Raw genomic sequence first — 20,350 nt, forward strand, 5'->3', positions numbered from 1 at the left:
TGCAGCTGACCATCAATCACTCCGGTATAAATTGTGTGTGTCTGTATGTATGTGTGTGTGTGTGTGTGTGTGTGTGTGTGTGTGTTTTTCTCCAGACACCTGTTACATCCTGTCGTTTGCCATCATCATGCTGAACACCAGCCTCCACAACCCCAACGTGAAGGACAAGCCGGCCGTGGAGCGTTTCATCTCCATGAACAGAGGAATCAACGATGGAGGAGACCTTCCAGAGGACCTGCTCAGGGTGTGTGAACAGAGACATCAACAAGGCCTCTCCGTCTCTCTGTCCATCCCTCCATCTCACTGCTGATTCCATCAGGGGTCCTCTACCTTCCTCTCCGTCTCTCTGTCCATCCCCCTGCCCCAGGGGTCCTCTACCTTCCTCTCTGTCTCTCTGTCTATCCCCCTGCCCCAGGGGTCCTCTACCTTCCTCTCCGTCTCTCTGTCCATCCCCCTGCCCCAGGGGTCCTCTACCTTCCTCTCTGTCTCTCTGTCCATCCCCCTGCCCCAGGGGTCCTCTACCTTCCTCTCTGTCTCTCTGTCTATCCCCCTGCCCCAGGGGTCCTCTACCTTCCTCTCCGTCTCTCTGTCCATCCCCCTGCCCCAGGGGTCCTCTACCTTCCTCTCTGTCTCTCTGTCCATCCCCCTGCCCCAGGGGTCCTCTACCTTCCTCTCTGTCTCTCTGTCCATCCCCCTGCCCCAGGGGTCCTCTACCTTCCTCTCTGTCTATCCCCCTGCCCCAGGGGTCCTCTACCTTCCTCTCCGTCTCTCTGTCCATCCCCCTGCCCCAGGGGTCCTCTACCTTCCTCTCTGTCTCTCTGTCCATCCCCCTGCCCCAGGGGTCCTCTACCTTCCTCTCCGTCTCTCTGTCCATCCCCCTGCCCCAGGGGTCCTCTACCTTCCTCTCTGTCTCTCTGTCCATCCCCCTGCCACAGGAGTCCTCTACCTTCCTCTCTGTCTCTCTGTCCATCCCTCCATCTCACTGCTGATTCCATCAGATCCCCCTGCCCCAGGGGTCCTCTACCTTCCTCTCTGTCTCTCTGTCTATCCCCCTGCCCCAGGGGTCCTCTACCTTCCTCTCCGTCTCTCTGTCCATCCCCCTGCCCCAGGGGTCCTCTACCTTCCTCTCTGTCTCTCTGTCCATCCCCCTGCCCCAGGGGTCCTCTACCTTCCTCTCCGTCTCTCTGTCCATCCCCCTGCCCCAGGGGTCCTCTACCTTCCTCTCTGTCTCTCTGTCCATCCCCCTGCCACAGGAGTCCTCTACCTTCCTCTCTGTCTCTCTGTCCATCCCTCCATCTCACTGCTGATTCCATCAGATCCCCCTGCCCCAGGGGTCCTCTACCTTCCTCTCTGTCTCTCTGTCCATCCCCCTGCCCCAGGGGTCCTCTGCCTTCCTCTCTGTCTCTCTGTCCATCCCCCTGCCCCAGGGGCCCTCTACCTTCCTCTCTGTCCATCCCCCTGCCCCAGGGGTCCTCTACCTTCCTCTCTGTCTCTCTGTCCATCCCCCTGCCCCAGGGGTCCTCTACCTTCCTCTCTGTCTCTCTGTCCATCTCCCTGCCCCAGGGGTCCTCTACCTTCCTCTCTGTCTCTCTGTCCATCCCCCTGCCCCAGGGGTCCTCTACCTTCCTCTCTGTCTCTCTGTCCATCCCCCTGCCCCAGGGGTCCTCTACCTTCCTCTCTGTCTCTCTGTCCATCCCCCTGCCCCAGGGGTCCTCTACCTTCCTCTCTGTCTCTCTGTCCATCCCCCTGCCCCAGGGGTCCTCTACCTTCCTCTCTGTCTCTCTGTCCATCCCCCTGCCCCAGGGGTCCTCTACCTTCTTCTCCGTCTCTCTGTCCATCCCCCTGCCCCAGGGGTCCTCTACCTTCCTCTCCGTCTCTCTGTCCATCCCCCTGCCCCAGGGGTCCTCTGCCTTCCTCTCTGTCTCTCTGTCCATCCCCCTGCCCCAGGGGTCCTCTACCTTCTTCTCCGTCTCTCTGTCCATCCCCCTGCCCCAGGGGTCCTCTACCTTCCTCTCCGTCTCTCTGTCCTCAAGTCCCAGTGTTATTCTCTCCTCCACACAGAACCTGTATGACAGCATCAAGAACGAGCCCTTCAAAATCCCTGAGGACGATGGGAACGATCTCACACACACCTTCTTTAACCCAGACCGGGAGGGCTGGCTGCTTAAACTGGGTGAGCGGGACCAGACGCTGAAATAACCTTAAGAACATTTAAATAACGTTGATGCATTGAACTAATGTTGAAGTCCCAAAGGTCTGTATCCTCTCCAATCCTCTCCAATATTACTGTGCCCATCGATGACTGTGTTTATGACTGTCTACCATGGTGTGATGGATTCTATCAGACTGAAACAGAGGTCTACGTATTGACCAATGGGCCCATCTTGATCAGACTGTGTATGTGTGTATTTGTGTGTGTGTGTGTGTGTGTGATTGTGTGTTCAGTCCATATACAGTATTTGAGGGGCCCCTGCCCACCCCCAATGCATTATGGATGAGGCCCTGAGATCAGACGACCACATGTGGAGGGCTTTCAATAATGCACGACTAGGCATATTCATACACTCACTCACACATAGACGCACACACACTCATACCTACACATGATACACAGACAGACGGACGGATGCACATTCTGTACATAGAGGGGCAACCTGTACAGTGGAGTATAAACCAGTGAACACATGACGACAACGCTTCCTTCCCCTCTAATGTTACAATGACTCTTCCAGGATCCCAATGATCAGTCTCCCAGCAAAGAGAACCACATTATGTCCTGTCATCTAACCGAGACGTAGGGACTTCCTAATTCTCCACCCTGTCTGCTTCCCAGTGGATCTTACGCAGCCTCTGTTTAGATGAATTCACAATGACTCTGATATAAATTCTCAATGATCTGGGCCATGTTCATTAGGTACAAAATGTTTTGCAATGGAAAATGAACATGCAGGGCGTTTCTTATTGGACAAGTCCAGGTAGTGCCTCACTGTTACGTTCAATTTTCTCCCATTTGGTGCCTAATGAATAGGAACTTGAATTGAAACCCTTAATCAATGTCTTTCCCACCCTTCCAGTAAGATGAAGAAGTCTCCAATCACACTCCAGTGATGCATAACTGTGAATATTGACATTCAGGTTCTACTAATTTGGGTGGAAGATGAAATAATTGGCCTGAAAGAACTGGGACCCTAGAGGAGGTGCTGTGCAATGCGTTGCTTTACACAAGTTGGCACCAGTGTAACAATGCATTGAACTCAAATGATTTGGGGTGAGCAGAAGCCCCCTCTGGTGGTTGTTAATGTACTGCAGGATAACTCCTCTTAACCCAGAGCTTTATATTGAGAAATAGCCTATCATTCATCTAAATTAAACTGATCAGTTTTCATCAAATCTGATAATATTACCATGTAACCTGGTGAATTTAAATATCAAAATGCCTTTTTGAAGGTCTGTTCCTCCGAGTGCCAACATTGTAAACCAGTGCATCGAGCCACTCCTCCAATCACATGAGCAAGAAGTGGTGCTATGATTTTTTTTAGAATTTAATTTGATTTTTGTTTTCTTTTTCTTCCTCGTTTGTTTGTTTGCTCCATGATTTTGGCTGTTGTCTTTCCTCAGGAGGTATGTACATCTGCTCTTCCCCAAAACTAGTTCATCTTCTCAGCTCTCCGGTGCTTTCGGTGGTCCGCCATTGCTTCCGTTCTCCTCTGAACGTTTTGTTTGGTATTTGTGGGTTTTGTTGCTGTTGGGTTTCCTTGTTCCGCCATCATCGACTGAATCTACTATTACTTGTATGTTTGTATGTTTGTTGGTCTTCCATTGAGCTGGTGGTTTGTCCACGTGCTTCTCTCTCTCTCTCTGTATTGGTCGCCGGGCGGTTGCTAGGTGCTTTGCCTGGTTAGGCCGCTCGGGGAACAACATGGTGGCCATTCTGTTTTGTAGTGAAGAGTTTGACCTCTCTGTGATGCTGTGGTGATTTACCTTTTCAGTCTCCGTGTTTTGGCGGGCTGCAGTATTCCTCTTTCCAGAGAGAGCACGACAAAGGGTTTGAAGACAGATCTACGAATATATGTCCTTTTGAATTAGCAACCAATTAGCTACCATTTAGGAACATATTGAAAATTGACCAGCATTTTAGATTGTGAATATTAAATCAGAAGTTCTGGCTGACAAGAACAATGTCTGCTGTTGATATCACTTTAATGGGATCATATGAGGGGAATACTGCAGCTACACCAACTGGTTCCAGCTCTGCTCTCTCCGTCATGCTGTTAATGACCTGAAGGGTGATGGTCTGGCTTTGGCCCGGTCTGGCTTTGGCCTGGGCTGGTGTGGCTTTGGCCCGGTCTGGCTTTGGCCTGGGCTGGTGTGGCTTTGGTCTGGTGCAGACATGGGTTCAAATAGCATTTGTTTTCTTCCAAATACTTCAGCAGCGCTTGATTGAGCTTGCCTGGCACCTGGCACAGTGGAACCAAAAGTACAAAACCCTCCAGGAAGGATCACTCAAACGCTCAAAGTATTTGAAAGAAAACAACTACTGTGATCCCAGGTCTGGTCTGGTGTGGTGCTGGACTGGACTGGACTGGACTACATTGAGGTGGGGGTGGGGAGAATGGAGAATGGGGGATGTGTGTTGAGAAGGGGAGGTTAGGAGGGGAGTGAGGACCAACTGGGACTATCTATGGAACGATGCATAAGTGCACTACATAATTAGTGTTTAGAATATAGGCTACATACTAGCTAGTGTGTTTAGGAATAGAGATGGAATCATCTGAACCAAGGAAAGCACATTTTACTTGACATGTAAATCCTGAGGTCTTCCTCATCAATTTAAACGTCATTTTGACAACCAAGTTGCCCCTGTTAATCACAGTATGATACAATTATAAAATGTATTTAATGTGACTGGAAGCTGGTGGTGAAAAGAGACCAGTGCTGAACATGTCCTGGGTCATGTTCAGTGGGGCACAGCATGGCAAAACTCAGCTTTCTTATTGAACAAATTCAGCTGTTACAGTACCTCACTGTTTCACTCCATTTCAAAACATTCTCTCATTACTAAACATGACCCAGGTCCCTCCTAACCTTCCCTGTTATGACCCCCCTGTGCATGGGCGATCGCTCCTCCTCCACTCCTCCCCAGCCCGGCACCCCCTGACCTGCCTGCACCAACCAACAAAAATCTCCTCGGGCAAAGCCGCCTTGTCTGGGACATTTTTTGCCAGGGTCCTCGCTCTCTGAGTGACTGACAGGAACTGAAGTGGTCAACCAATCATCAATCAATCACAATCTCCTCCAAGCCAATCAACTGTCATATCATCAGCTGTGAGATTCTGCCATTTGTCTCTACATGAGTCTTTCTGTCAAGTGTCGTTTCAACATTCATATGTCACGTTCTGAGGACAAGATGACGATAACACAGTGACAAAATGGCGGCAAGGAGAACGTGTTTGTGGTCATGTTCCAATGTCCATACTAGCCCACTACTTAGAATACCTGCCCAATACCACAGGAGGTTGGTGGCACATTAATTGGGGAGGACAGGCTCGTGGTAATGGCTGGAGCAGAATGAGTGGAATGGTATCAAATACATCAAACACATGGTTTCCATGGTTTCCATGTGTTTGATGCCATTCCATTGGCTCGGTTCCAGACATTATTATCAGCCTTCCTCCCATCAGCAGCCTCCATTGTTTCATACTAAGAAGTGTGCTGGTATGTGGATATCGGGACGGCGATTGTTTAAGTGCCCTCTCATGACCTCTGTAGTGTGATAGGTGATCATATACATTAGCATCGCTGCTATATGATCAATACAAGTGTGTCTTTCCTGGCCTGTTGTGATCAACACTTCTGTTAGATGGTGTCCACAACACTGCTCTTCTGTCTTGGTACATGGCTTTTCTTAGTGTGTCTGTTTAGTGTCTTCATACTAACGTTGGTGGTGGTGTAACAGTTCAACGACCTTGGCACTTTCAGTCGGGCCAGACATTGAACAGCCAGACATTGAACAGCCAGACATTGAACAGCCAGACATTGAACAGCCAGACATTGAACAGCCAGACATTGAACAGCCAGACATTGAACAGCCAGACATTGAACAGCCAGACATTGAACAGCCAGACATTGAACAGCCAGGCATTGAACAGCCAGACATTGAACAGCCAGGCATTGAACAGCCAGACATTGAACAGCCAGACATTGAACAGCCAGACATTGAACAGCCAGACAAGCATTTATGTCATCATATTGATTTGTCTTTAATCAAAAATGGTATATATGGTGTTTTCTCCTGGAGCATGTAGGTGTGTGTCCATGTATACGGTGTATCCATACCATTTAGTTTTGATGGAGGGTATTTGGACTTAGAGGAGGCAAAAGGGGTCCCTTAAACGGACAGAAATATTGTCCAGAAATGACCTAATTGGACAGAAAGGTATCTTCAGACAGTAAATTGACTGGTGTTTATATGATATATCACTGAATACGGCCAACAGAAAGTTCCAGCCAGAGATGCCTATAGAGTGAGTAGCCTACTAGCATATCTTCAGGTTAGCTCCAGCCCCCCCCCCCCCCCAGACGCTGTTTATTGGCATCTCTTCCTCCCAGCGTGAGCTAGCTGCCATCTGCTGCTCTGATCAGGTTTCTCCCTAACAGGAAGTGGGAGTGGCGGTGCGGTCGGGGGTCTGCCTCAGATCACTGAGCTGCTGAGTTAACCAGAGACACCCCGCCGGGTGTGAAAGAGGCAAAGGATTTGAGCCAATTGTTAGTAGTACTATTTGACATTCCCCATAGTAGGATCTCATTAACTCTTGGAGGTCTAAACTTTAACAAGTGTTTGGTTTTATATCCCAGCTATTGATCTCCTTTAGAGGTTGTCTACTCTGAGAGGCTGTTGATCTCCTTTAGAGGTTGTCTACTCTGGGAGAGACTAAGTCAGCTATATTGAGGACCTACAGAGGAGAGGTGGGACAGTTAAAATGAGCACTCAGGTTTCAGACAGTATTCAACATGATATACGGTTCTGTCTAATCTATAAGGCTAAGGGCTTTTCACTACAGAGCTGAGCCGAACCAAGCTGTACTGAGATGGCCCGGTTATGCATCCACCATAGTTGCTGGAACTGTTCTGAAAGGAAAATGTGAAAAGAACATATCAGAGCCAACAGGCTAAAGGCGATTACAGTGTAAAAAGGCGATTACAGAATACCTTGGTCTTATCAAAGCCCAGTTTAGTCAACAGAACTCCTCTGTAATCTCATGCTTCTCTCTCATGTAGAGTAGAATAACTGGTTGTCTAGATGTGATGGTGTGGGTTGCTGGAGGAGCATGATACTGTGTGGTGCTTGATGGGAATGTAGGGAGATGGGAGTTGTAGTTCTATACCTGTTATCTGCCTGTCTGTCTATCCATGCGTCTGTCTGCCTGTCTGCTGCTCTGTCCTCCGCGTCCGGTGCCCATCCCTCTCTTTCTCTCTCCCCCCTGAGTCTGGCTAACACCGTCTCTCTATTCCTCAGGGGGACGCGTCAAGACCTGGAAGAGAAGATGGTTCATTCTCACGGACAACTGTCTGTATTACTTTGAGTATACCACTGTAAGTACAACTGTCTGTATTACTTTGAGTACACCACTGTAAGTACAACTGCCTGTATTACTTTGAGTACACCACTGTAAGTACAACTGCCTGTATTACTTTGAGTACACCACTGTAAGTACAACTGTCTGTATTACTTTGAGTACACCACTGTAAGTACAACTGCCTGTATTACTTTGAGTACACCACTATAAGTACAACTGCCTGTATTACTTTGAGTACACCACTATAAGTACAACTGTCTGTATTACTTTGAGTACACCACTGTAAGTACAACTGCCTGTATTACTTTGAGTACACCACTGTAAGTACAACTGCCTGTATTACTTTGAGTACACCACTGTAAGTACAACTGCCTGTATTACTTTGAGTACACCACTGTAAGTACAACTGCCTGTATTACTTTGATTACACCACTGTAAGTACAACTGTCTGTATTACTTTGAGTACACCACTGTAAGTACAGCTGTCTGTATTACTTTGAGTACACCACTGTAAGTACAACTGTCTGTATTACTTTGAGTACACCACTGTAAGTACAACTGTCTGTATTACTTTGAGTACACCACTGTAAGTACTGGACTGGAACTGGAAGCCATCGGTTATCATGTTCAATTCAATGTATCTTAAACGTCTGCAACAGGCACACATAAATACATGGCTATTATGATGGATATTACAGTTGCGAGTTTCAACTGATTGTCACACTGCAACCGGTTCTGTTTGTGTACTCGTTCACTGCTCTACTGTGTATTCATCGGTGGCAGGTAGCCTAGCGGTTAAGAACGTTGTGCCAGTAACCAAAACATTGCTGGTTCGAAGCCCCGAGCCAACTATTTTAAAAATCTGTAGATGTCCTCTTGAGCAAGGCACCCTAATTGCTCCTGTAACCCACTCTGGATAAGAGTGTCTGTTAAATGACTATGTAAATGTATAAAATTAATGTCATTAACAGGGATATTCCATTCACAATAAAATATAATATAGTGTAATATCCCTTTAGTAACGCCACATTTTGTAGTGTAATATCCCTTTAGTAACACCACATTTTGTAGTGTAATATCCTTTTAGTAACACCACATTATGTAGTGTAATATCCCTTTAGTAACACCACATTATGTAGTGTAATATCCCTTTAGTAACACCACATTTTGTAGTGTAATATCCCTTTAGTAACACCACATTATGTAGTGTAATATCCCTTTAGTAACACCACATTTTGTAGTGTAATATCCCTTTAGTAACACCACATTTTGTAGTGTGATATCCCTTTAGTAACACCACATTTTGTAGTGTAATACCCCTTTAGTAACACCACATTTTGTAGTGTGATATCCCTTTAGTAACACCACATTTTGTAGTGTAATACCCCTTTAGTAACACCACATTTTGTATCCCTTTAGTAACACCACATTTTGTAGTGTAATATCCCTTTAGTAACACCACATTTTGTAGTGTAATACCCCTTTAGTAACACCACATTTTGTAGTGTAATACCCCTTTAGTAACACCACATTTTGTATCCCTCTAGTAACACCACATTTTGTAGTGTAATATCCCTTTAGTAACATCACATTTTGTAGTGTAATACCCCTTTAGTAACACCACATTTTGTATCCCTTTAGTAACACCACATTTTGTAGTGTAATACCCCTTTAGTAACACCACATTTTGTATCCCTTTAGTAACACCACATTTTGTATCCCTTTAGTAACACCACATTTTGTAGTGTAATATCCCTTTAGTAACACCACATTTTGTAGTGTAATATCCCTTTAGTAACACCACATTTTGTAGTGTAATACCCCTTTAGTAACACCACATTTTGTATCCCTCTAGTAACACCACATTTTGTAGTGTAATATCCCTTTAGTAACATCACATTTTGTAGTGTAATACCCCTTTAGTAACACCACATTTTGTATCCCTTTAGTAACACCACATTTTGTAGTGTAATATCCCTTTAGTAACACCACATTTTGTAGTGTAATACCCCTTTAGTAACACCACATTTTGTATCCCTTTAGTAACACCACATTTTGTAGTGTAATATCCCTTTAGTAACACCACATTTTGTAGTGTAATACCCCTTTAGTAACACCACATTTTGTAGTGTAATATCCCTTTAGTAACACCACATTTTGTAGTGTAATACCCCTTTAGTAACACCACATTTTGTATCCCTCTAGTAACACCACATTTTGTAGTGTAATATCCCTTTAGTAACATCACATTTTGTAGTGTAATATCCCTTTAGTAAAACCACATTTTGTAGTGTGATATCCCTTTAGTAATACCCCTTTAGTAACACCACATTTTGTAGTGTAATATCCCTTTAATATCCACCACATTTTGTAGTGTAATATCCCTTTAGTAACACCACATTTTGTAGTGTAATACCCCTTTAGTAACACCACATTTTGTAGTGTGATATCCCTTTAGTAACACCACATTTTGTAGTGTAATATCCCTTTAGTAACACCACATTTTGTAGTGTAATACCCCTTTAGTAACACCACATTTTGTATCCCTTTAGTAACACCACATTTTGTAGTGTAATATCCCTTTAGTAACACCACATTTTGTAGTGTAATACCCCTTTAGTAACACCACATTTTGTAGTGTAATATCCCTTTAGTAACACCACATTTTGTAGTGTAATACCCCTTTAGTAACACCACATTTTGTATCCCTCTAGTAACACCACATTTTGTAGTGTAATATCCCTTTAGTAACATCACATTTTGTAGTGTAATATCCCTTTAGTAAAACCACATTTTGTAGTGTGATATCCCTTTAGTAACACCACATTTTGTAGTGTAATACCCCTTTAGTAATACCCCTTTAGTAACACCACATTTTGTAGTGTAATATCCCTTTAATATCCACCACATTTTGTAGTGTAATATCCCTTTAGTAACACCACATTTTGTAGTGTAATACCCCTTTAGTAACACCACATTTTGTAGTGTGATATCCCTTTAGTAACACCACATTTTGTAGTGTAATACCCCTTTAGTAACACCACATTTTGTATCCCTTTAGTAACACCACATTTTGTAGTGTAATATCCCTTTATTAACACCACATTTTGTAGTGTAATACCCCTTTAGTAACACCACATTTTGTAGTGTGATATCCCTTTAGTAACACCACATTTTGTAGCGTAATACCCCTTTAGTAACACCACATTTTGTATCCCTTTAGTAACACCACATTTTGTAGTGTAATACCCCTTTAGTAACACCACATTTTGTAGTGTGATATCCCTTTAGTAACACCACATTTTGTAGTGTAATATCCCTTTAGTAACACCACATTTTATAGTGTAATATCCCTTTAGTAACACCACATTTTGCTGTCTGTATTTTAAGCCATGTCCCACAGCAGTCCTTTACAGGTTCATCTTAACTTCCATGTTTCTTAACAGGTTCATCTTAACTTCCATGTTTCTGTCCTCTTAACAGGTTCATCTTAACTTCCATGTTTCTGTCCTCTTAACAGGTTCATCTTAACTTCCATGTTTCTTAACAGATTCATCTTAACTTCCATGTTTCTGTCCTATAGGACAAAGAGCCCAGAGGGATCATTCCACTGGAGAACCTCAGCATCCGAGAGGTTGAGGACAAGAAGCCTGTAAGCACACACTGCACTCTTTGCTGGTTCGACCACATAGCACACACGTTTGTTTTACTCTCCTTTGGGGACCAAACAATTGATTCCCATTCAAAATCCTATTTTCCCTGACCCCTGACCTTAATCCTAATTGTAACCCTAAACCTAACCTCTATGCCTAAAATAGTCATTTTTTTATTGTGGGGACTGGCAAATGTTCCTTGTTTTACTATCCTTGTGAGGACTTCTGGTCCCCATAAGGATAGTAAAAACACACACACATTGGAGATAAAAGAACACTGTCAAATTTCTTGATCTTAATATGATCAGGAAGTATAATCAGGAAATAAGACCGTTATTTCACCTCCCATTCGTTTGCGATTGAGGCATATAGCTGCTCAACACAACTAATATTGACATGAGTTCTCTTCTGAGATCTGCGAGATATGACAAAATGATTTTGGACTGATCCATCCTGTCATCTCCTTCCTCCTGAAGTGTGCACCAGTTCACTACTCCCCATACAATGGACAGCATTGGATTGGTGTAAACATGGGTTACAGGGAGTTTCCAATCCATGAAGGGAAGTGAACAAGTGCACAGTTCGGCAGAAAGGGGAGATTATAGTTCAATAATGTCTCAGACTAGACGTTGTCTCCCCCTGGTGGTAGTGTGGAACAGCACATCAAATCAAAGTTTATTTGTCATGTGTGCCGAATACAACACTGACCTTACAGTGAAATAATTACTTACAGTTACAGGCTCTAACCAATAGTGTGAAAAAAATGTGTGTGTAGGTAAGTAAAGAAATAAAACAACAGTTTGAAATAAGAGTAGAGAGGCTATATACAGACACCTGTTAGTCAGGCTTATTGAGGTGGTATGTACATGTAGATATGGTTAAAGTGACTATGCATATATGATGAACAGAGAGTAGCAGTAATGTAAAAAGAGGGGTTGGTGGGTGGTGGGCGACACAATGCAGATACCCCGGTTAGCCAATGTGCGGGAGCACTGGTTGGTCGGCCCAATTGAGGTAGTATGTACATGAACGTACTGTATAGTTAAAGTGACTATGCACATATGATCAACAGAGAGTAGCAGCAGCGTAAAAGAGGGGTTGGGGGGAGTCACACATTGCAAATAGTCCGGGTAGCCATTTGATTACCTGTTCAGGAGTCTTATGGCTTGGGGGTAAAAACTGTTGAGAAGCCTTTTTGTCCCGGACTTGGCACTCCGGTAACGCTTGCCATGCAGTAGTAGAGAGAACAGTCTATGACTGGGGTGGCTGGGGACTTTGACCATTTTTAGGGCCTTCCTCTGACACCGCCTGGTGTAGAGGTCCTGGATGGCAGGCAGCTTTGCCCCAGTGATGTATTGGGCCGTACGCACACCTTGCGGTCAGAGGCCGAGCAATTGCCGTACCAGGCAGTGATGCAACCAGTGTTGCAGCTGTAGAACCTTTTTGAGGATCTCAGGACCGATGCCAAATCTTTTTAGTTTCCTAAGGGGGAATAGGTTTTGTCGTGCCCTCTTCTCGACTGTCTTGGTGTGTTTGGACCATTCTAGTTTGTTGTTGATGTGGACACCAAGGAACTTGAAGCCCTCAACCTGCTCCACTACAGCCCCGTCGATGAGAATGGGGGCGTGCTCGGTCCTCCTTTTCCTGTAGTCTACAATCATCTCCTTAGTCTTGGTTACGTTGCGGGATAGGTTGTTATTCTGACACCACCACTCCCTGTAGGCTGTCTCGTCGTTGTCGGTGATCAGGCCTATCACTGTTGTGTCGTCTGCAAACTTAATGATGGTGTTGGAGTCGTGTCTGGCCATGCAGTCATGAGTGAACACAGAGTACAGGAGGGGACTGAGCACGCACCCCTGGGGAGCTCCAGTGTTGAGGATCAGCATGGCAGATGTGTTGCTACCTACCCTCACCACCTGGGGGCGGCCCGTCAGGAAGTCCAAGATCCAGTTGCAGAGGGAAGTGTTTAGTCCCATGATCCTGAGCTTAGTGATGAGCTTTGAGGGTACTATGGTGTTGAACGCTGACCTGTAGTCAATGAGCAGCATTCTCACATAGGTGTTCCTTTTGTCCAGGTGGGAAAGGGCAGTGTGGAGTGCGATTGCGTCATCTGTGGATCTGTTTGGGTGGTATGCAAATTGGAGTGGATCTAGGGTTTCTGGGATAATGGTGATGATGTGAGCCATTACCAGCCTTTCAAAGCACTTCATAATAACACAGCTTGGGTTCATCTCAATTGTACTTCCTTGATTAAACACACGCGCACGCAGGAACACACACACACAAGTGACTATGTATATATAATGAACAGAGAGTAGCAGTAGTGTAAAAGAGGGGTTGGCGGGTGGTGGTTGGCTGGACACAATGCAGATAGCCTGGTTAGCCAATGTGCGGGAGCACACACACACCTTAAACTCAGCTGTTCTGATACAGTTGTGGCATTCCTCACATTCTCTCTCCTTGCCTCATTCTCAAAACGTTTTGGAGGAGAAGAAACGATTGGAGGAACCTTAGATCTTCTGCTCCAATGTGTTTAGAGAAGATGAGGGGGGAGGACCTGAGTAATCAAGAAAACACCATTTAGATTCCCTCTCCTCTCCTCTGCATAGAACTGCTTTGAACTCTTCATCCCAGAGAACAAGGACCAGGTGATCAAGGCCTGTAAGACGGAGGCGGACGGCAGAGTGGTGGAGGGGAACCACACCTTCTACAGGATCTCTGCTCCCACCACGGAGGAGAAGGATGAGTGGATGAACAGCATCAAGTCAGTACTACTGCTTATCAACAAGTTATCAATGGCTTATAGATGTGTTGTGATTTTGTTATGAATGGGTTATGGATGTGTTGTGATTTTGTTATGAATGGGTTATGAATGGGTTATGGATGTGTTGTGATTTTGTTATGAATGGGTTATGGATGTGATGTGATTTTGTTATGAATGGGTTATGGATGGGTTATGAATGGGTTATGGATGTGTTGTGATTTTGTTATGAATGGGTTATGAATGGGTTATGGATGTGATGTGATTTTGTTATGAATGGGTTATGGATGTGTTGTGATTTTGTTACGAATGGGTTATGGATGTGTTGTGATTTTGTTATGAATGGGTTATGGATGTGTTGTGATTTTGTTACGAATGGGTTATGAATGGGTTATGAATGGGTTATGGATGTGTTGTGATTTTGTTATGAATGGGTTATGGATGTGTTGTGATTTTGTTATGAATGGGTTATGGATGTGATGTGATTTTGTTATGAATGGGTTGTGGATGGGTTACAAAGCCCTAATTTAGATACTATTCAAAGAAAGTGTTACCCGTTATCTCTCTTAATTTGATGTGTAATCCTAAAATACTCTCTTAATTTGATGTGTAATCCTAAAATACTCTCTTAATTTGATGTGTAATCCTAAAATACTCTCTTAATTTGATGTGTAATCCTAAAATACTCTCTTAATTTGATGTGTAATCCTAAAATACTCTCTTAATTTGATGTGTAATCCTAAAATACTCTCTTAATTTGATGTGTAATCCTAAAATACTCTCTTAATTTGATGTGTAATCCTAAAATACTCTCTTAATTTGATGTGTAATCCTAAAATACTCTCTTAATTTGATGTGTAATCCTAAAATACTCTCTTAATTTGATGTGTAATCCTAAAATACTCTCTTAATTTGATGTGTAATCCTAAAATACTCTCTTAATTTGATGTGTAATCCTAAAATACTCTCTTAATTTGATGTGTAATCCTAAAATACTCTCTTAATTTGATGTGTAATCCTAAAATACTCTCTTAATTTGATGTGTAATCCTAAAATACTCTCTTAATTTGATGTGTAATCCTAAAATACTCTCTTAATTTGATGTGTAATCCTAAAATACTCTCTTAATTTGATGTGTAATCCTAAAATACTCTCTTAATTTGATGTGTAATCCTAAAATACTCTCTTAATTTGATGTGTAATCCTAAAATACTCTCTTAATTTGATGTGTAATCCTAAAATAATCTCTTAATTTGATGTGTAATCCTAAAATACTCCTCCTGACCTCTGTTCCTTTCCACCATACGCATTGATAATAAACTAGGTTATTCCACCAGGGGAGTGTACTGACTACCCCCCTTCTACCCCCACCCTCACAGAGCTGCCATCAGCAGGGATCCCTTCTATGAGATGCTGGCTACCCGCAAGAAGAAGGTCTCCTCCATGAAGAGACACTAGAGCTGCTCAGGACTCCTCCTCTTCCCCCCGTTGAGAGAGTTTGGACCCATCCTGCTGAGACCCTGAGACTTGTGTTTTCAGGCCTGGGGATGGGGTTGGGGAAGGGGCTGCAGACTGGGGGTTGGGGCAGGGGCTGCAGACTCGGGGTTGGGGCCTCTTGCCTCGGTCAGCATTTCTCTGGGATAGGCTCTAGCTTTGGGATTCCACAGACCGACCAACAGGACAGGGTGCATGCTGTCCTGCCTCCCCCTCCTCCTCTTCCCCCTGCTCCTGTCTCTGTGGCTGAATGCTCTCCGTCTCTCTCTAAACTCTTTGCTGTGTGTATTTTGGGAGGAAGGGGTCTATCGCTTTCTGGGTAAAATGGATCCCCTCCCTCAAAAAGACATGTGCACACACACACACTAATGTCGTACACTGAAGTCATACACACACACACACACACACACACACACACAAAACACACACACCTCATCTAAACTCAGCAGGTCTGATGGAGTTGTTGTGGCATCCCAACCAAAATATTCTTACTAGCTTTCAAAAGGAAAGGTGAGATGCTTTTCTGTATACGTTAATATGATGGGCAACGTGTGTTTGTAGAGCTTACTACTGTATATATTTCCCTCAGAATCTTGAGCTTTTGGGTTTCAGTTGTAGTTTTTGATAACGTTTTTAGAAAGACTGAGGGGGAATGGGTTATATTGCCAACCGACAATTTTTTTGAAACGAGAATAAACTTTTTTGAAGTCTTTCTGTCAAAGTTGCCTCTCAGGAGATTGTTACTTGGCTCTGGATCGGTCTGTATCAGGATAAACCTAGACTCTGTCCAAACTGTCACTCAGTAACTGAAGGAAGAGTTCATTTACAATGAGTTTTTAAAATGAACATAATTAAATGAGCATGTTTGCCATTACATTTGCCTGTTTATATGCACATAATCTGTGACAATAATTGAGCTTTGACAGCTATATTCCTCCATAGCTGTTTGCCCCTGACTCTTTGTTGTTCATATGTATCCCCAGTTGTTTGACAGCAGTTTAGACGTGCTAACTGAAAACACACTCCGAAACACGGTTGTTAAACACAGTGTCGTGTTCATTAGGCACCGAAACGGAAGAACGGGGACGGAAAAAGGTGGGGACTAACTTGACTTGTCCAATAAGATGTGTTCATTTTCGTTTTCTGTTGTGTGCACTAATGTACACTTCCCTGATGAGTGGTTTGCACATGGTCTTAGTGTGGGATTATGGGCGAGGGCTCAGCTATCGCACTTCATTTCCTGTTGGACTTGGAGGTCCATTCAGGGGACTAGAGAGTCTGTCAGCGGGAGTGTCTGTGTATCTGTCAGTCAGTACGGGCCACAACTCAGGGGCTCACAGAGATTTGAGGTGTCTGGAAATTGAGGTATTGTCCTCATCTGCCCTGTCCCTTTATTCTGTCCTCTTTTCTCTTCACTTCTCTCTTTCCTTGTCTTTCACGCATCTCTCTTTTTCCTCTCATATTCTCCTCTCTCTTTCTCTCGCTCACTCTCTGTAAATGTAACATACACACAAGATAATTGAACAATAATCACATTTGATGGTGTACAACTGACTAGGTATCCCCCTTTCCCAGTATCCTATTTCCTATTCATTGTCTACCTGACACTCCCAATGAAATGTGTCCTATCATGCTGCTGGTTAGCTAATTCACAAAGATGCTCTTTCTAAGTGGAGCTGGTTATTTTTACCTCTTAAATGCAACAAAGATGCCCTCACCTATCTTTTTATCCTATAGGAGTACTCTTAAATGTCCTTCCTCATTTGCAGACACAGTATAAAATGCTAGAACAATCCAGGTTTCACCTTCTTCAACCCACACTCACCATCCTAAAGCATTGGAATAGCTATCTCACTTATTTCAGATAACTGTTGCATCCTTTACTGTACTAGGAATACAGTAATAATACCTGTAAGACAAACAACGCCTAGGAATACAGTAATAATACCTGTAAGACAAACAACGCCTAGGAATACAGTAATAATACCTGTAAGACAAACAACGCCTAGAAATACAGTAATAATACCTGTAAGACAAACAACGACTAGGAATACAGTAATAATACCCGTAAGACAAACCAAGCCTGGGCAGTGGACTGTCCGTTCCTAGAGTTGGAACACCCTGGAATGTTTGGATTGGATTTGAGACAAAACACAGCTGTTGATCAGGAATGTACCACTATGCTCCATAGGGGTGAACTACTCTGATCAGGAATGTACCACTATGCTCCATAGGGGTGAACTACTCTGATCAGGAATGTACCACTATGCTCCATAGTGGTGGAACTACTCTGATCAGGAATGTACCACTTTGCTCCATAGTGGTGGAACTACTCTGATCAGGAATGTACCACTATGCTCCATAGTGGTGGAACTACTCTGATCAGGAATGTACCACTATGCTCCATAGTGGTGGAACTACTCTGATCAGGAATGTACCACTATGCTCCATAGTGGTGGAACTACTCTGATCAGGAAAGTACCACTACTCTGTGATCAGTGCCTGGCAAGTCAGTTAAGAACACATTCTTATTTTCAATGACGGCCTAGGAACAGTGGGTTAACTGCCTTGTTCAGGGGCAGAACGACAGATTTGTACCTTGTCAGCTCGGGGGTTTGAACTCGCAACCTTCCGGTTACTAGTCCAATGCTCTAACCACTAGGCTACGCTGCCGCCCCGAATGTACCACTATGCTCCATAGTGGTGAACTACTCTGATCAGGAATGTACCACTATGCTCCATAGTGGTGAACTACTCTCCCAGTGCAAGACCTCTTAAGTTAGCTTTGGTCTACATGATGTGTTTTTAAAGTGGAATCATACATGGCATCACAATTGCATCCAGCAAATGCAGCTTTATTTGTGCGTAAAACCTTCTCTACTCTGTGATCAGTGCCTGGCTGTCTGTTATTCATGTTTTTCCTCATTTATGGAGGCACATTCATGCCAAAAATAAAGAAGCATTGATATTGACAAATTATTCATCAGTATTAGTTTTATTTCAATATTTGTTTTGTGCCAAGAATCTGCTTCCATAGCACATAGCCCTGTTTCCCTGATTAGTTTATCCTAGCCTCGTCTCAGCAGACTGCTTATAGAGATGACCAGGAAACAGCTAATAAAACAATCAGAAATCTAGACAGAATTTGGTTACTGGTTATTTATCAAGGTTGTATATACTTAAATGTATAGTGGATTTATCTGTTTTTTCATGTTATTTTGGAGTTTTAATGTAGCAATATGATGTTATTATTAGCCATTTTTCTTTTTGTTTCATAGTGTTTGATTTGAGGTTTCTATCATTGCCATGTAATCAAAAGCTGAAATAAAGTAAAGACTAGCTTGTCACTACGGCTGACTGACTGAGTGTGTACTAGATGGCCATTCTGGAATTCATTCAAAATATCAAATGTTTGTCTTTAATAATAGTTCATACAACAATCACATTAAAAACTGTTTGTTTCACTTTTTTATTTTGCATTATAACTATGACATTTTCATTTTAAGGCCTTGTTCTTAATCTATGAACAAAACCAGGGGAATTGGACAGATGTAGATTTTTGCTCCGGGTTTGGCTCTTATTGAACAGACCCACTAGAGGGCAGCACACTATCAGTACATGTGCTGTAGAGGAGAGAGCGGAACAATAAGTCATACTGTCATAACGTCCACATAGAGGCATTGGCTCTTATTGAACAGACCCACTAGAGGGCAGCACACTATCCGTACATGTGCTGTAGAGGAGAGAGCGGAACAATAAGTCATACTGTCATAACGTCCACATAGAGGCAGCCTATTACCTCACCTGTGAAGCCTATTGGCCTGTGACTAAATAACAAGCAGTAGCTGGAGAACAGAAAAATACTTCAAACTGTTTTGTCATCATTACTTCCTTTAGCTCAATTGTCCTTGAGCCTATTATTTTCATAAACTAACATTCATAGCCTTTACACTGGCACAGACTGACTGAGAAATATCAATATTTACAAGTGAATGTGTATCATATTAAATGATGCCTGGAAACTGAAACTGAATCAATAAAAATGACTCTTTGCAATGGAATGGTGGCTGCTGGAAACAGCAGGGAATTAATGGCATTTTGATGGTAGAATGTAGAAAACAGCACTACAGACTAACACAAACACTGGTTGTCTCCAAGTAGGAATAGCAGACTATTCAGGTACAAGCTGCACGTCATATGTTGCAGATTCAATACAAACATTGCATTCTGGAACTCTAGTAAAATACCCTTATTTTACCTGCCCCCAAAATGTATCTACATATATATGTTCTGCTTGAATCCTGCAACAGACCTGGATACCTAAAATGTATCTACATATATATGTTCTGCTTGAATCCTGCAACAGCCCTGGATACCTAAAATGTATCTACATATATATGTTCTGCTTGAATCCTGCAACAGCCCTGGATACCTAAATGCCTGAAGTATTGTCTCCCAGACAGCTTTTATGGGCATACTAACCTTTTCTCTTTATTAAATAACAAAAAACATCCTGAAATGTAGACAAATCTAGTTGTGCTCATGGCTGTGGAGAGGTATGCTCCTTTCTGTCCCAGTGCTGTAAAAACATGTTTTATATATGTTTCCATACTATGATGTTGGAAAAATACTGTGAAATTGTGAAAATGATGCTAATGCTGTTTCAGTATAAGAGCGGTTTGAAAAGACCACCTGAAATTTCAGCCTGTTTTGCTGAGATGGATTTTTGGACTGCCTGGTGACATAGACCAATAACATAGAGAGTTTCAAACCTCTCTGCCAATAACAGCTTGTTTTCAGGTTCCTCCCGTTAGGCTCGTCCAATTAGGCCACTCAGACCAGACTCCCAGACAGTCCTAGCAAAA

The 20,350-nt window shown here is 43.4% G+C and overlaps 1 protein-coding gene across 4 annotated transcripts in view; it reads left to right on the forward strand.

Annotated features, from left to right (window-relative positions):
* Nucleotides 1-18,839, forward strand: part of LOC109879561 (cytohesin-1) — a 118,826-nt gene extending 99,987 nt beyond the window's left edge. For 3 of the 4 annotated variants that reach the window (XM_031813805.1, XM_031813806.1, XM_031813809.1), the window contains exons 8-13: nucleotides 96-244; nucleotides 2,062-2,173; nucleotides 7,517-7,593; nucleotides 11,161-11,229; nucleotides 13,840-13,994; nucleotides 15,371-18,839. In XM_031813805.1, coding sequence (XP_031669665.1) covers nucleotides 96-244; nucleotides 2,062-2,173; nucleotides 7,517-7,593; nucleotides 11,161-11,229; nucleotides 13,840-13,994; nucleotides 15,371-15,449 — 641 coding nt within the window. In that variant the 3' untranslated portion in view covers nucleotides 15,450-18,839. Of the gene's footprint in view, nucleotides 1-95; nucleotides 245-2,061; nucleotides 2,175-7,514; nucleotides 7,594-11,160; nucleotides 11,230-13,839; nucleotides 13,995-15,370 lie in introns of all 4 variants that reach the window. The other variant, XM_031813807.1, reaches the window with a different exon arrangement.
* The last annotated feature ends 1,511 nt before the right edge of the window (nucleotides 18,840-20,350 follow it).

Source organism: Oncorhynchus kisutch, unplaced genomic scaffold, assembly GCF_002021735.2.
Source record: "Oncorhynchus kisutch isolate 150728-3 unplaced genomic scaffold, Okis_V2 Okis06b-Okis10b_hom, whole genome shotgun sequence".
Classification (NCBI taxonomy): Eukaryota; Metazoa; Chordata; class Actinopteri; order Salmoniformes; family Salmonidae; genus Oncorhynchus; species Oncorhynchus kisutch.